The 16,838-nt window shown below is 41.1% G+C and overlaps 1 protein-coding gene across 3 annotated transcripts in view; it reads right to left on the bottom strand.

Annotated features, from left to right (window-relative positions):
* Window positions 1-6,747: 6,747 nt before the first annotated feature.
* Window positions 6,748-16,838, bottom strand: part of CRK (CRK proto-oncogene, adaptor protein) — a 29,635-nt gene continuing 19,544 nt past the window's right edge. The window contains exons 3-4 of one of the 3 annotated variants that reach the window (XR_013825103.1): window positions 9,458-13,104; window positions 6,748-8,626 (exon numbers count right to left, since the gene is read on the bottom strand). Coding sequence is in view for 2 of the 3 variants with exons in the window: in XM_079905366.1 (XP_079761492.1) it covers window positions 12,967-13,104 (138 nt within the window). In the remaining variant the exon portion in view is untranslated. Of the gene's footprint in view, window positions 8,627-8,912; window positions 13,105-16,838 lie in introns of those variants that run through there. The other 2 variants (XM_079905366.1, XM_079905367.1) reach the window with 2 other exon arrangements.

The raw sequence follows: 16,838 nt of genomic DNA, 5'->3' as shown, positions 1-16,838 counted from the left end.
AACATTATTACACAAAGTGATCTACAGATTCAATGCAATCTCTATCAAAATCCCAATGGCATTTTTTGCAGAAATGAAGTGAAACAGCTGAATTTGCTGACCTCTAGAAATCCCTCCCAGACACATCACAGCAAAGGTGATGGGCTCTGCTCTTGGAATCCCTGGGTTCAATGGCTCCTTATCACCTGTGCAATGGAAGCCTATTACTCAACTTATTTACACCTCAGTTTTCTCACCTATAAAATGAGAATAGAATTTTCCTTGTAAGTGGGAGATTGAAAGAAAAGAACCTGATACTCAATGAATGTTAGCTATGTTTATTAATGTTTGTATGGTTCACGCTTGAGCAAGAACCAGAAGTTAGTGTCATAAAATACAAGTGAGAAGCGTTCAAAAATAAGGGGATGGTCGAATTAAATTCTCCAGAGACATCAAGATTAGCACTGAGGAAAAGCCACTGGTTATAGCAATTAGGTCATTAGTGACCTTCATTCAAGATCAGTTTCAAAAGGGTGTTTGGAAGCCAGACTGCATTTGGTTGAAGCACAAAGAAGGCGAGAACGTGGAATTGGTAAGTGTAGGGTTCTCTTGAGAAGAGTAGCAGTGAAAAGGTAGAAGGTGATCATTTAATAGGGGTGATCCCCCAATAGGGGTGGCCAAATCATAGAGTTGGTCCACATGTTCGCAAAACCCACCCCACCTTACAAAGCTGGCCCTGCTGCCATATTGACCACAGGATATGCAGAGATTAGGAGTAACATCTTTTTAACCACTGGGTCTTCTCTCCTGAATAGTCTCCCAAGACTGGCTAAAGTCTATCTGAAGGTGCCTTTTCAGAAACTGCTGAAAAGGCAGAAATCTGAAACCTTAGATTGATCCTCTGTACTGCCTGTTCTCTCAACCAACAGAACTAAAAGGGACAGAAATTGTGGACAGGGCAACAAAAATATAAAGAGAAATATTTATGATATAGCATCTGGGATTATAAACTGATAAAAAAAAAAATCATGGTGCTGAACTGAGGGTGGCTCCCACAGTATGGTACTGCACTTCTCATGCTGCTGTGTTGATGGACATGTCACCAACATCACCAGGTCAATAGATCACACCCCTAAATTGGAGTTTTCCAACTTTACTGAAGAATCCCCTTTAATAGAAATAACTCATTTGACCTGTCTTGAGGAAATAATCGCCGACACATGGCAGTGTACTAACCACTGCAAGAAGGAAATAAGATGTTAAAAAATATGATTACTCATTGCCTACAGGATCTTGCAGTTTAGGGCTTATTTTTTTAAAAGGTTATTGTGTCTTTGGACTTCTCTGTTTTGCCGCAGTGGTTAAGAATCCTGCCAACGCAGGGGACATGGTTTCGAGCCCTGCTCCAGGAAAATGCCACATGCCACGGAGCAACTAAACCTGTGCGCCACAACTACTGAGCCTGCGCTCTAGAGCCTGCGAGCCACAAGTACTGAAGCACGTGAGCTCTAGGGCCCGCATGCTGCAACTACTGAGCCTGCGTGCTGCAACTGCTGAAGCCCACGTGCCTAGAGACTGTGCTCCGCAACAAGAGAAGCCACCACGATGAGAAGCCCGCGCACCACAACGAAAAGAGTAGCCCCGGCTCACCGCAACTAGAGAAAAAGCCCGCGCCCAGCAATGGAGACCCAACGCAGCCTAAACTAACTAAATAAATAAATAATAAATTTATTTTTAAAAAAGTAACAATCGACTACTTGAATAAACAGTCAGTCCAATAAATAACATATGCATAGGATATAACCTGGTAATTCATATATGAGGAAATTCAAGGAGTAAATAAATGGAAATAGATTCATTTTCACTGGTAATAAAAATATACAAAAAAAGTGGCTGAGATATACTTTTTTAAATTTTTAGGGACTTCGCTGGTGGCGTAGTGGATGGGACTCCATGCTCCCAAAGCAGGGGGCCTGGGTTCAATCCCTGGTTGGGGAACTAGATTCCACATGCATGCCGCAACTAAGAGTTCGCGTGCCACAACGAAGGAGCCCACGAGCCGCAATGAAGACCTGGCGCAACCAACTAAATATTTTTTTTAATGTTTTAATTCTTTTTAAAAATTAAAATAAAAAATTTAATTGTGGTAAAATACACATAACAGTTATCTTAACCAATTCTAAGTATAGAGTTCAGTAATGTTAAGTACATTCACATTGCTATAGGAGGCATACTTATAAGCATACTAAATTATCTTTTTTTAAAATTATTTATTTATTATTTTTGGCTGCATTGGGTCTTCGTTGCTGCATGGGGGCTTTCTCTAGTTTTGTCAAGTTGGGGGCGGCTACTCTTCGTTGCAGTGCACAGGCTTCTCATTGCAGTGGCTTCTCTTGTTGCAGAGCACGGGCTCTAGGCACACGGGCTTCAGTAGTTGTGGCACGCAGGCCCAGCAGTTGTGGCTCTCGGTCTCTTGAGCGCAGGCTCAGTAGTTGTGGTGCACGGGCTTAGTTGCTCCGTGGCATGTGTGATCTTCCCGGACCGGAGATCGAACCCATGACCGCTGCCTTGGCAGGCGGATTCTTAACCACTGCGCCACCAGGGAAACCCCACTAACTTATCTTTTAAGTTTAATGGTGGGGCTTCCCTGGTGGCGCAGTGGTTGAGAGTCCGCCTGCCGATGTAGGGGACACAGGTTTGTGCCCCGGTCCGGGAAGATCCCACATGCCGCAGAGCGGCTGGGCCCAGTGAGCCATGGCCGCTGAGACTGTGCATCCGGAGCCTGTGCTCCGCAACGGGAGAGGCCACAACAGCGAGAGGCCCGCCTACCGCAAAAAAAAAAAAAAAAGCTTAATGGTGGTCCACACTTTCTAGGTTATTCTGTTATCAGTGTTGACAATTGGTAAACGTCCTTTGGAGAGCAATATAATCATGGTGGTAACAGCCACAACCCAGTAGTCCTACTCCTGGGAATTTGTGCTAAAAATAATTCAGTTGAACCAAAAGGCTATATTCATGAAGATATTTGTAATACTTTCCTATAACTACTACAGCAAATTACAAGTTTTGTGGTTTACACACAAATATATTATTTTATGTTTCTGGTGGATAAGAAAATCAAGGTGTCAGCAGGACTGTGTTCCTTCTGGAGGCTCTAAAAGGGTTTCCATTTCCTTGCCATTTCCAACTCAGTCTGCCTGTGTTCCATGACTGACTGCCCCTTCCTCCATCTTCAAAGTGCCTCATTGCAACCTCTGGTTCCACTGTCACATCTTCTTTTTCTCACGGACTCCTCTTGTATCCCTCTTATAAAGCCACTTGTGATTACATTGGGCCCACCAAGATAATCCAGGGTAATTTCCCCAGGTCAAGATCTTCAACTTAATCACAACTGCAAAACCCCCTTTGTCATGTAAGGTAACAAGTTCCAGGGATCAGGATGTAGACCTCTTTGGGGGTCTATTATTTTGTCTCCCACAGTATCACTAACAGATTTTGTTAGTATAATCACAGTAACATTATTACACCCCAGAAGATTCACATTTCTTAACATCATCTAATATCCAACCTGTGTTCACTTTCCCATGTTTGTCTGGTGTTTTTTTCCAGTTGGTTTACCTGAGTCAGGATACAAACTAAATTCACAGAGAGCGTCAGTTGATAGGTCTGTGAAGTCTCTTTATCCATAACAGATATCCCTTCCTGTCCTTTTTCATGTCACTGATTTCAGAAGAAACTGGGCCATTTGTTTTATAGAACATCTCCCATCCTGGATTTGTTTCTTCAGCTTCTTATGGTGTTATTTAACTTGTTCCCCTATTCCTCACATTTCCTGTAAACTAATAGCTGGATTAGAGTCAGGGTCAATTTTGGGGGGTTTGAATGCCTCAGAGGTGATGCTTGCTATGAGCTTCCTGTTGTATCACAACAGAGACAATGTCTTGTTCGCTTTTAGTGACGTTAACACTGAAGAGACAATGTTTTTAAAATGGTTTTATTGAGATATAATTTACATACCATACAATCCACCCATTTTAAGCATACCATTCAATATACCATTAGTACATTTACAGAACTGTACAACTACGGCCACAATCTAATTTTAGAACACTTCCATCACCTTAAAATGAAACTGTGAGCGCATTTGCAGTCAATCCCCATTCCTACTCTCAGCCCCAGGCAACCATTAATCTATTTTCTCTCTATATAGATTTGCCTTTTACAGAAACAAATCACATTTTGGGTGCTTCAATGTTCTGGTCTGTTAACTTTCAGTTGGTTTCTGAATTCGATTCAGACATATTAACCTAAGTCTCTTTTTCTTGCTCCTGGTTCTCTCAATCCCTCATTCATTTATCTTGATCCACTTATAAGAACAGTGTTTTGTGCTTACTTTTCTTGCTTTGTGCGTTTTGTGCCACCTCATGTTCCATTTCTCAGAAACCATTTCTCTGCTACCTTAGGTTGAGTATCGGGGCCCTGCTAGCCCACAGGGCACTTTTGAGACATAAAATAGGTGCCCTTTCCACATATATGCAGCCCTAGGGGCTCAATGCTTAGCAAGCAAAATGTGCTTTTGATTTAAAATGATGCCTCCTGCAGGTTGATGAAGCCAGGGACCAGGCCTGCTTCTTGGCTAGCCCAGTGCAGGTTGGATTTCGGCTCCACTCCTCCTTGCTCGGCATGTCCTTGGAAAGGGCATCACCTGCATGTCCACACGCAGCCATACTGCTAGTTAAGACTAGACATTCAGCTCTCCTGTTCAACAGTAAATAGACGTTTACTATTAACCATTCAACAAATATTTGCTGAGTGCTTTCCATGTGCTAATCATGTGAGATGCTACAGATATAAGTTGATAAAGTGGACACAGCCCCTTCCCTTATGAAGCTTCCTGTCAGAGTCTTCATTCTCAGTGACATTTTTGCAAGTGCCTTTCTTCTCAAACAGTCCCCATGGTCCAGTTCCAAACACCTATTTTAGCAGGTACTGAAAATCATGATTACACATGCAAAATGTTCAAGTTACAAAATAAAATGAAGAAAAACTATGAACATTTGGGTATTGACTCACCCAGTGATGATGCTTCCTAGGAATCTGTGCTTCTTCACACATTTTAGTCAAATAGTTTCTTTGGGGTAGCTGTGTAGCTTCCAAAGTAGCCACAATCCTTCACTCTTCCTATATCCACACCCCTTTGCAGTATGACTATATAGCTTCTCCCATCAAGAGGTGAAATCTGTTTTTTCACTCCTTGAATTTGAGCTGGCCTTATGACTTGCTTTAAGCAATAGAATGCAGTGGAATTGACACTGTGTCAGTTCTAAGGCTAGGCCTTATGAAGCCTTGTGTGATTCCATCTGTTCTCTTGGAACCCTGTCAATAGCCATGAGAACCAGTGTGGGCTGCTCTGTTGGAGGATGGAAGATCACAGGAAGCAGAGACTAAACTCGGTCAGCTAAGGGCCATCCAAGACCAGCCAGCCCCCAGCCAACCAGAAGCTGACCTCAGATACATCAGTGAGACTAGACCAGACCAGAAGAACTGTCCAGCAGAACCCAACCCAACCCAAACAGCTGAGCTGTAGAATTGTTAAGATAAATGACTGTTGTTTTAAGCCATTAAGTATTGATGTGGTTTATTTTGCAGCAAAAGCTAACTGACACTAACTTTAAGTCCCTAGGAGTAATACTACCCACTGCTCCCACTTGGCTTTTGATGACCTCTAGCCCACCTATCCTGTTTTTCATTCTTTTGTTCAAAATACATACCCTGGGTATCTGCTGTGTGTCAAGCAGAGCTGGGTGTTGGAAATACAATGAGAAGTCTTGGTCTTGTGACAGACACATGCACAGGCAATTTCAGTTCATTGTGACAACTGTAAGCACATATTGCCAAGAGAGGACATGGAACAGATACATAACCCAAATCAGAATGTCTGGTAAGACTAGTAATCGAAGGTGAGCCAGATAAAGGTACAGACTGTACGAAAGCCTGGAGGGGTGAGCAGGTGGGTCAGGTAAAAAAGTATACAAACTCAGTATGGCTAGAGCCCAGAGTACAGCAGAGAAAGTGACGAGAGGGGAGGCTGGAGAGAGGAGCAGGAACTAGAACATAAAGAGCTCTGTATCCCTTTGCAGGCAGTTTAGATATCTGCTGAAGGAGAATCTAATCTAATCTAATCTAAATTATAGAAAGCTCACCAAGGCTGCAATATAACAAAGGGATTGGAGGGACCAAAACTAAAGGCACCCAGGTGGCTTTTGAGCTGATCCAGATGAGAAACATTGGTAGTTTGAACTAAGGTAGCAGCAGTGGGGATGGAGGTAAGTAAACTGATTTTAGATGCTCAGGAGTTAGGACTTGGTAAATGACTAGAAATGGGGTGATGAACTCTCGAGAGGAAGGAATAAAAGACGGTCCCCAGGTTTTTGGCTTAGCCAATTGGTGATAGACATTGAGATAGGGAATGTGTATGAGGGGCAGATAAGGGAAGGGATGATGAATCCAGTTTGGAATATACTGAGTTTGAGGTGCCTTCAGGATATCCAAAAGGTGTCCAGTGGGCAGTTGGATATATCTGAGACCTGACAATATTTTATGTATTTCTTCATTATCTAACTAGAAAAAAAAAGGATAGTAGATGGCTGGTAGCTGAAGAGTTTAGGAACTAGAAGGTGCCTTGAAATGGAAGAGCAAAGGCTTTGGGAAGACAGTGAGAGAACTGGAAGGCTAGAAAGTAGTGGTCAGGGAGTAAGATGTTTAAGATTCCGGGGATATAACAGTACAAGATAATGGATTTGAGGTGGTCAATAAAGTGAAAAGCTAGGTGATGGATGGGTAACCCCAGAAGACAGCAGACCTTGGCAAGAAGAAACACTGTGAGCCAGACGTCAAAAATCTTTAATAAATGAGGAGAAATTTGATTGGCAACAGTAAAGTGGCAGGGAGCCTAACAGGTTGGCAAAAGCTTCAAAGATGGAGTAATGTACAAAAATGGGGGACAGAAGAGAAGACCCAGTACAGCTTGAGGATGCCAGTGACAAAATGAGAGGTGACTAGGGGGATTTACACTTGGGGCAATTAGCAAAGATGACAAGAATGTGAGCTACGGAATGAGCTGGTTGGCCCTAGGTGTCCTAGTTTGGATTGTTTTTCCTTCAGAAGAATTCAATTCCCGTGGAGGAAAGAGCAGCAGCCCTGCAGCAGTATTTCTCTAAAGGGGAGACCAGGGATAGAACTGCCAGATTTAGCAAATAAAAATACAGGATGCCCAGTTAAATTTCAATTTCAGGTATTACACAGGACAGACATACACTAAAAAGTTATTTATCTGAGGTGCCTGAAGCATCTTATCGATTTCAACAAAGCTTTGGCATCATGTAGTCCTAACAACCTGCCAGTTGGTCAACCTCTCACCTATCCAATTCAACTCCCTTGTGGAGTTGAATTGGATTAGTCGGAGTAGGCTAACTAATGTAACTATTTGACCTTAAAACATATGGTTGAACAAAAGTTTATTTCTTGCTAATTAAGCCAGTCACCACGCCAAAGAGGTCCTTCTCTGTGTAGTCACTTTGGGCTCAGGTGGATGAAGGATTTGCCCTGGGTGTCATCTCCATTCCCACCTGATGGAAAGGAAGAGCATGGAGGAACACCTGTGGAAGGTTTCTATAGGCCAGGCCTGAAAGTGGTACAGGCACTTCTGTACACAGTCCATTGGCTGAACTCAATCACATGGTCATATGTAATACAAGGAAGCCTGGAAAATGTACGATGCACAGGAAGAAAAGAACATGGCTTTGAGTGAGCTATCTCTGCCACACCCTTTATGAGTCTATCTGTGGATTCCCCAGGGATCAAGATTCTGGATCAATAACCTCTGCTTTAGAAGAACAGGCATCCACACATACACCATGTCCTAATTGCTACTGAAAATGTGATCAAGGACAGAACTAAAGATCATTACATGTATTCCTTTTTTCCTAGACATCAGGGTTTTTTGATAGCCAAAAGTGGTACCTATCAAATAGATCTCACTAAAAAGAACCGGAAAAGTTCATCCTGTTTTTCCCAATTCTAGCTGCTAGCCCACCAAGTTGGTGTTTTACCTTTCCATTACGATGAAATTTACCACAAATCATTCCAAACAAATGTTTTCCCCTAGTTCTTGCTTATGTAAATGTTGGTTGCCATGACAACAAAAAAGACTGCCCTTGATCAAATGGCAGAGCTTGCTAAGGAACAAGAAACAACTGGCTGGTTCAGCCATAAACCTAACCCCTCAGGCATGTTTAACAAGGGAAATAAGAAACTGGGGCAATTTCTTATTCAAAAGAAAAAGTGAAAGTAGAGGAAGAACTTGATTCTAGTGGGAGAAAAGATGTGGCCAAAGAATTTACATAAACCACTTCCTCGTTACCTTCTTTTTTGGGGATGGGATCTGGCTTTCTCCTTTTCTCTTGTTATATCACAAGGCTCATAAAAGGACTTGGGCCTCAGACTCAGGCCAATTTTGTCTTTACTTCCTACCTACTTTCACATTAGAATGGGTTCATGCCCTTTACCATAATGCACAGAGAGAATTTACCTGCCCCTCTTAGATGCTTTCTTGAGTTGCTTCCTCTGAGGTCTGTTATTGAAAGACCTAAATGACAACAGGATAAGGAATAACTACTTTGAATATTGTTTAGGCTATATTAAGCTACTTCCATTACAATTGGTATTTTAGAACAAGATAATTTAGACATAATCTTGACACTTTTGTTAATGAAATTCAGCCTTTTTGAAAATATTGTCAAAACTAGAAATTAAAATACCACCCAGTGAATAATCTTCATTGTATGAATACAGATCCCCTCTAAATAATCCAGTCACCTCCTTTTCTATGGAAAAAGAAAGAACAGGAAAGCACGAGAACTTGAGACTAGGCTTTGTCAAGCATTTCATGTTTCTACAACAGAAAGACCTTCGGAAATGGGTGTTATTCTGACCGATATTAAAACGAACCTACAGCCTTCAAGCATACATAAGACCAGGGATACTGGGGACAGCAGCTGAGAGGTAACAGGTCGGGTCCCTATTCCCCAGACTCAAACCCTGCTAAGGAAAACGTTATTTGATCTACAAATATGTACTGCCAACTGTGAGCCAAGCTCTGTGCTGGGCTCTGGCGATAGAATAATGAACAAATTAGATGTGGCTCCTGCCCTGATGGAACTGACTGACAGTCTAACAGAGGAGGTGGAATGAAATCACAGAAATAATTACAATCTGAGAGGAGCTCTGTGAAGGTGAATGATGTGATGATTATAAACGGGATTTAGGGGTTCAGGGAAGACATCTCTGAGAAAGCGACATTTAAGCCAGAGGGGGAGGCAAGTTAAGCTCGCTTCAACCTGTGTCCCTAGAGGATCCTTAAGCCCTGCTCTTTTTGAACATCACTTAACAGCTAGCTCTTCTTGGTCCCCTACCTTACCTCCCCATTTCTTTTTCTTCATGATATGTGTGGCAGCAGAGTTCCAAATTCTTAGCTTCCTCCTGCCAAACTTTGGAAGACCATTTTCATATTCTCATCTGTGGACAGGGCCACTTCTCTCTCCACATCTGTAAGAGGAATAGACTTTAATCTGAAGATAAGGGTCACAAAATTTAACAGCTGTTATGAGCACTCCAGGCTATATAAAGGAACCCAACACTCAACCTATCACAAGATTTGGCAGCTTCTTATTGATAAAAAGTGGAAACATACTTAAATCACCTTGCTGTTAAGTGTGTGTACAGCAAAGATGGCCCCCTTGCAAGAGCTTCCTTTAACTCTGGGTTGATACTCTGCTATGTATACAGCAGTAACTAGATGTTTGTTTTGGATCCAAGGCAGAATACTCTATAAATGACTGGCAAAGCTTGTCCATTTCATTTTAAAACTTCACTACCCACAGGACGTAAGACTATGGAGTATAAAATCAACCTTTTAGGTATATATATTCACACACTGTGTGTATGCATCTAAATATACATGTGCTTTGAGAAAGGATGGGAAGAACATAATGTTTAACTCTTTCAAATTTCCTAAATTATCTACTCTGAAAAAAGTGCTACTTACATAAAAAAGAAGGAATTACACTGAATATCTACCCTACGATTGTAAAAACCTATCGTATAACATCCACACTTCTCATCTGCTTTACAAAGCCCCTACCACATCCATATTTTCTTTATACCCACATATAACCATTTCTGGACAAGTTTGATGTTATCTGTCCACATCATTCCAGCTTTCCAATCATTACATAATCATTCTTATATTCCCCTTAAATCATTATTTCATGACTTCTGGAGACTCCTCAAAGTAACACCAATGACAGATCCCATCTTTTATGAGTACCCACAGAGTGTGTATAATTGTTTCTTTACCTCTTATTCCCTAAGCATAAAAGATTTAGCTCTTTTGTGAAAAATATTCAAAGATTACTTTCTTCAAAAGATCACCAAGCCAAACATTTGGCCATATTTTTATTTACTACATATACTATAAACATATACAATACATGCTACAAAAAAAAACATTTTTTTAAAAATTTAACTGTCAAGAAAGTGTATAGTGTTATAATACAATGGCACATGTTCATATTTTATTTCAAATTGGTTTGCTTATCATCCATTTCAAACCATTAACAGTGAAATGTTACTTAAGGATAATTAAAAATTATCTATTTGCATTATTAACAATAAACAATTCCAACAAATTAATAAGAATTAATCATGTCAAATATTAGTATCCAAAAAACGGGCTTTTGCAGAAATTATTATATAAAATATAGCAGCCAATTTCAGTTTATTTTGCTCTATGATAATGTACATATGCACTTAAATAGGATTCTAGCATTTGCTTTTGGAAGATACTTTTAACAAGTCCTTTGATTTCTTAAGGTCCAACAACTGTCACACCCAGCCAAATCTAATCCAACAGTTCATGTAATGGCTTTGGACAACCGATCATTGAGAAATTCTTACGATTTGGGTAGAGTTGCATGTTCCACCAATATTACATATGATGAAAAGAGACATTACAAGCCAATATCAAAATTGAAGCAAAAGAAAATACAAACATTCAAATCAGTTGTGACAAAGCTTTTCTACAAATATTTTAAATGTCATTTTAGGAAACCAAGATTTAATGTGTATTTGGATTTTACAGTGTCTATGCTCTAACTGAAAATTTAACAGAGTAGTCAGATGGAATTAAGTCTAGTATTGCAAATCTGTCCATTCAACATCATTGAGCACCCACTATGTGCATAGCACTGTGCTAACATTTTAAAAGTCGAGTATTAAGGTCCTTATCAAGCATTACCTTAGTGTGAGGTAAAAATATATTAAATTAGCGTCAACTCATTAGTTTGCTTGTGGTACTGTACGTAATCCTGTGCCAGCTGGCTTCCCTGTGCCATATAATGAGCTTCTGCACAACCCTCATTCACTCACACAAGTATCTATACACCAACTGTGCCAGGCATTGTGCTAGTCACTGGGATACCATGATTTGGCATATGTTCAATGAACACAAATTAATCTTAACCTATGCAAAACAATTGGAAAGCTACATTACTTTTCTAAAATGAGGCCCAAAGCAAAAAACAAGGTGTTTCTATTGGTCATATCACACCACAGACCAGTTAAGTGCCTCTAGACTGCGAACTAACTTTGAAAGTTTCATACTGTAGTCTAAATAGCCTAGATCATTTCTGGTCTTAAAAGTCAATTCTTTGGAGCACCTGACCCCATATAAACCACTCCATACTTAAAAGGGTTTGTAAACTAAACTTGAACACAAAGAAAAAGAGCCCCAAATGAAGGCAGTTTATAACGTAATGTACTTCAAGCACTATTCTGGCCATATGAAATTAATAATACATAAGTAATTCATGATTGGTTCAAACATTTTTCAAACCACTAACCCTATCCCCAAACTCATGTAATTTTAACTTGACTTTTATACAAGTTGTACATAAAGCAAAGGGCAGAATTTGGCCCCCCAACCGTCTATGGAATATTCTAAGTGATTGGTCCTTCCACTCTACACACAAGTGACGAATTCCAGAGTCCCCTGATAGGATACTGGCACTCAGGAGAATGGCCCTGCTGGATCCCATTAGCCAGGAGTCTATTTAGCTGTGGTAGCAATGTGAACCTACTATGACCCCTTGAGGGATGGCAGAGAGCTGGGAGTTTGGCTGTCCATGCAGTGAATCCAATACTGGCTTAAAGCTATGCACTGAATAAAGTGCTCTGCACACCCTGCTTATCATCTGGAATGAAAATAACACTTATCTTGAGAATCAACCTATTTGTAGGTTTGGGGAAAAAGAATTACAAGGCTTGAAAGAATCCCAAGAAAAAGTATGAAGCACTGACTGGGAAGGAAGACAAATGCCTCTTGTAGTGTCCTCAGAATTCTCAGGATTTGAACTGTCAGAATGAGTCATACAATGGTCATGTTGTATAAATGAAAACGCAATCCCACTGGGTACTATCACACGGTGCATGATTACTTCATGGGGGTGGAAGGGAACAGTCTATTGCCATTTGATAGCATGATTTCAGAATGAAAATAAAACCATTGAATAAATCAGGGTAAGCAGTGTGCAACACTTCTCTCCTGTCCATCAGTTTTCCACAGGTTGATTTGTATTGCCTGAGAGAAAGAAGGCAAGATACCTATCCCTTCAGATACACTCAGGCAACGTTGCTACCATCTAAAATTGCCAATTCAAAAGTTAACACACTAGCCCTCCAGTTTCGTACCCTGAATATGGTAAATAAGACTAGGGATGGAGTAGTTCAGTCTAAAAGAGATCACAGGTAACAGAATGCTTATATAAACTAGACTGCTTTGACATCTGTAAGAAAATTGTATAGATGGCAATTGGAAAAAAAAAAAAAGATTGTTCCCATCTGTGAGCAAAACTGTTTGTTGAGCTATACTCAGCTGAAGTCCTCATCGGGATTCTGTTGATCCAGCAGACGGACATGTGTGAATGGGAAGTGACCTCGTTTGCCATTACACTCCCCTTCCCACTGACCACTCACATTAATCTTCGTAACCTTTACCAGCTCACCGACCTGCAGGAGGAGAATAAGGACAACACTTTATTTCCAGTTACGAATGCAAGCTGAAAAACTCCATTCCTGGTTAGCCATACCCTGCCCACGTGATTGCTCTAGGGCTGATATCACAGAAATGGCTATTCGCTGCCTCCCAAGCCCCAGCCACCAGACCGATTACTTGTGGTTAATGCAGGCAGGAGGAAGAAGTGATTTTAGCAGTGCAGAAAAACACAGAGTACAGAAGATAGAAGGGATCCTAAAACATGATTAGAAATCTCAACTGTCTCTGGAGGAGCAACCCTACCTAGAATGATCTAGTATTTCTTATCTTTGTACCCACTACTCTTAGCTCCCTGCCTGACCCACACTGGCCCTCCTACCCCTGGCATATAGCAGCACAAACCCGCAGCCCACTCTCGTACACATATCCTGGCCTGCTGCTGCTTGTAGAGCAGAAGGCAATCATGGGAAGCATACTTCATTTGGTCCCAGAAAATGAAGTGTTCTCATCACCTTCCTACCAAGGCAAGGCTTTTCCCACTTGAGCAGGTACAGGCCAAGACTCCAAATTCCATCAGCTCCCTGAAAGACCCCACCTTCTTCAGCAAGTTTTACTTGGCAGGCCACTGCCTGCCAGTCCCCCCACTCCCACCCCACCATGTACTGACAGACCTTGTTGCTCCCTCAATGCCACTTGGTACTTGTCCATTAACAATAAGGGGACATCACGTTTTTGCTGTTACAAAAAGCTTCCTGTTGCAACATCAGATAATTTTGACAATCTAGGATATACCTCTATCTTATTATGAATCTTAAGACAAGGTCTGATGAATGGATTCATCCTGTAGCAAAGTATTTAACAATGGTGAGGTAAGTCCCCAAATGTCACTGGACTAAAGAACTTTATGACTATCCTTTAATTATGAACATCTGCGTTTTGAGCAGGCAAGTTGTTTCTAAACATTACTGTTCATTTGGTTTTATTAAATTAATAACTACTACATATTTATCTTTTCATAAAGTACTATAGAGAGCATTTTATATAAATTATTTTCTAATAATCATTATACCCCTATAAGACAGGAATTGTTTTCATTTTACATATGAGAAACTGAGGCTCAGAGCAATTACGTATTATACCTGAGGTCACAAAGCCAATGACAGGGCTGAGATTTGAGGCCAGAAATACCTGGCTCCCAAGCCCATTTATGTTCTTTCTGCTATACCAAGAACGTTCAAATTATGTTCCCACAGCCCTGAGGGTTCCTTCCCTAAGAATGCAGGCCAACTACTGGCCAAAGCCAACCCAAGTCTAGGCCGGGGCCTTCTCTTAAACCAGCTTGATCTCACTCACAGAGGAAACAGGTTGCCTACTGGCCAGTCTACAGTTTCCTAAAGAATTATCTGAAAACCGTAGAGGCCTAAAGTGGTTGTGGGGGTCATAGGATGCTGAGAAAAGGAAGACAGAAACCATCGGATATTAGAGAGACAAGGGATAAGACACAAGTGTGAGAAAAAGCAGCTTGATCTGTTGATAGTGAAGGCTAACGGTGTAAGGGGAGGAGAGGGAAAAATGATAGTGCATGTACATCTTTCCAAACAGATCCAGTTCCTATAGGCTGCTAGCACCAGGGTTCTGTTTATTCCCAGCAATCTTCCAATACAGTTCCTGACATCTGAGCAGGCCAACTATGACAAGCAAAAATTTTCAGTCTTTGAAGAGAGGAAGCCCGGAACATCAAGTGAAAATTTCCTTGGTAGTAAAGACAATCTAAAAGATTTCTTCCTATATCCCCAATTCTAGTTCTCAGACTATCTCACTTGTTCTCTTCTTTTTAAAATCCTTGGGACTTCCCTGGTGGTCCAGTGTTTAAGAATCCGTCTTCAGTGCAAGGGATGCGCGTTCGATCGCTGATTGGGGAACTAAGATCCCATATGCCGCAAGGCAACTAGGCCCGCGCGCCACAACTACTGAGCCCGCAGGCCACAACTAGAGAGAAGCCCCCACGCCGCAATTAAGACCCCACGTGCCGCAACGAAAGAGCCCAAGTGCTGCAACTGAGACCCAATGCAGCCAAATAATTTTTTTTAAAGAAGTGCGAGGGAAAGAATATGAAAAATAATAATAATAAAATAAAATTCTTGCAGTGTTGCAAGAAGTTAGCCTCTACATAAACTCCATAATGTGACTATTCCTTAGTGAATTTTCCTTGTTTCTGAACTGTCAACTACCTTTGACTCCCCACTCTTCACACACACACACACACACACAACACGTTACTGGAATAATTGCCCGTGTGCTGCTAGCCCCTTGCTATGATACAGTAAATTATATCAAGTGCAGCACTCCCACCGCCGTTTTTGTTATTTATTTGTACTATCTGTTAAAACACTCATGTTATACTAAAGTGCTATTCAGGTAGCTGGACCCAGAATAATAACAAGTCCCTGACCTTAAGAAAGAAGAAAACATTTGCGGGGATGTGTTTGCTCATGTCAAAAATCTAAATTGCCACTCATGTTAGATTCTCCTCCAGATGGGGATGAAGGGGCCAGTTTCTTTCAAGAAGCTGGTTTAATGACATCCCAGCTGTCATATCTGAATCCATCATTTTACTGATATTAGAAACACACCCAAGGAACATGAGGGAACATTCTGGAGTGCTGAAAATGTTCTATACTTTCATCTGGGTGGTTGTCACATGTATATATACATGTAAACTCACTGAGCTATATACTTAGGATTGGTACGTTCTACCAAATGATTTCATATCTAAATTAAAAAGTGAAAAGAAAGGAATGTTTGTTATGTTTTATCCAGCTTTTCTAGGTGTTTTGTAAAAGATCGTTCTTCAGGATACATCCTTAAGCCCACCATTCTACTTGATACCAAAATCTAGGTTTAAACACCTCTCTTTTACTATAAGATTGCCATTATTCTTAAGCATTCAAAGTGTTGTCTCAAATCACATCCCAAAGAGCCCTCAGTGAGGGGCAGGTAGAAGTGTGGACCACCCACCCCCTTGCTGTTAATCAGCACCACAAAACCACACTAGCTTCTCCACAAACAGGGCAAAACCTGCTGACCTGCCCTCAGGCCTTTCTTCCTTCAGAGTTCGAAGAGAGAAGTGAGTTGGGGCTCCCATACGGCAAGATGTTACTGGGGGGACGAATGAAGTGCAAATTAGTCCTTTGGACAACATCAGAGTCTGACATCATACAACATCTCTGATGTATACACTCTCTTGGTTCTACCCTACAGAGAAGGGCTCAGGAAAAGCACACCATCTTCCAGAATCCAAAATCTTTTTTTACAGTTGCTTAGGTTCTTGGCAGAGAAGTCCAACCACCACAGGGTGGGAAAAAAAAAAGCTGTGTTATGACTCTGAAACGATTCTGATTTTTAAATGGATAAAAGAAGAAAGTTGTAAGTGGTTAATAGGCTAATTAACCTGCACAAAGCTGCCTTGAAGTACAAATACTTTGAGGAAGACCTTATTAAAATTAAATACCCTAAAAAAAAAAATTAATTAATTAAATACCCTATGTTTAATACCCTATGGGTTCTTTCTTCCAAAATATTCAAAGCACATGGGGACTGTTGGGGGTCAAGAACAGACAAGTCCCAAAGGCAACATGACTATCCTTTAGAACACATGAGGCCCTCGAGCTCCAACAGGGTGGAAGAAAGGGTAGCTGTCGAGCCTGGGGCTGAGTGCAGGAGGGGATGGGGCAGTCTAGGAACATGG

The sequence above is a fragment of the Stenella coeruleoalba genome (assembly GCF_951394435.1).
Source record: "Stenella coeruleoalba genome assembly, chromosome: 19".
In the NCBI taxonomy this organism is placed as follows: Eukaryota; Metazoa; Chordata; class Mammalia; order Artiodactyla; family Delphinidae; genus Stenella; species Stenella coeruleoalba.
This window is presented reverse-complemented; position numbering and strand designations above follow the sequence as displayed.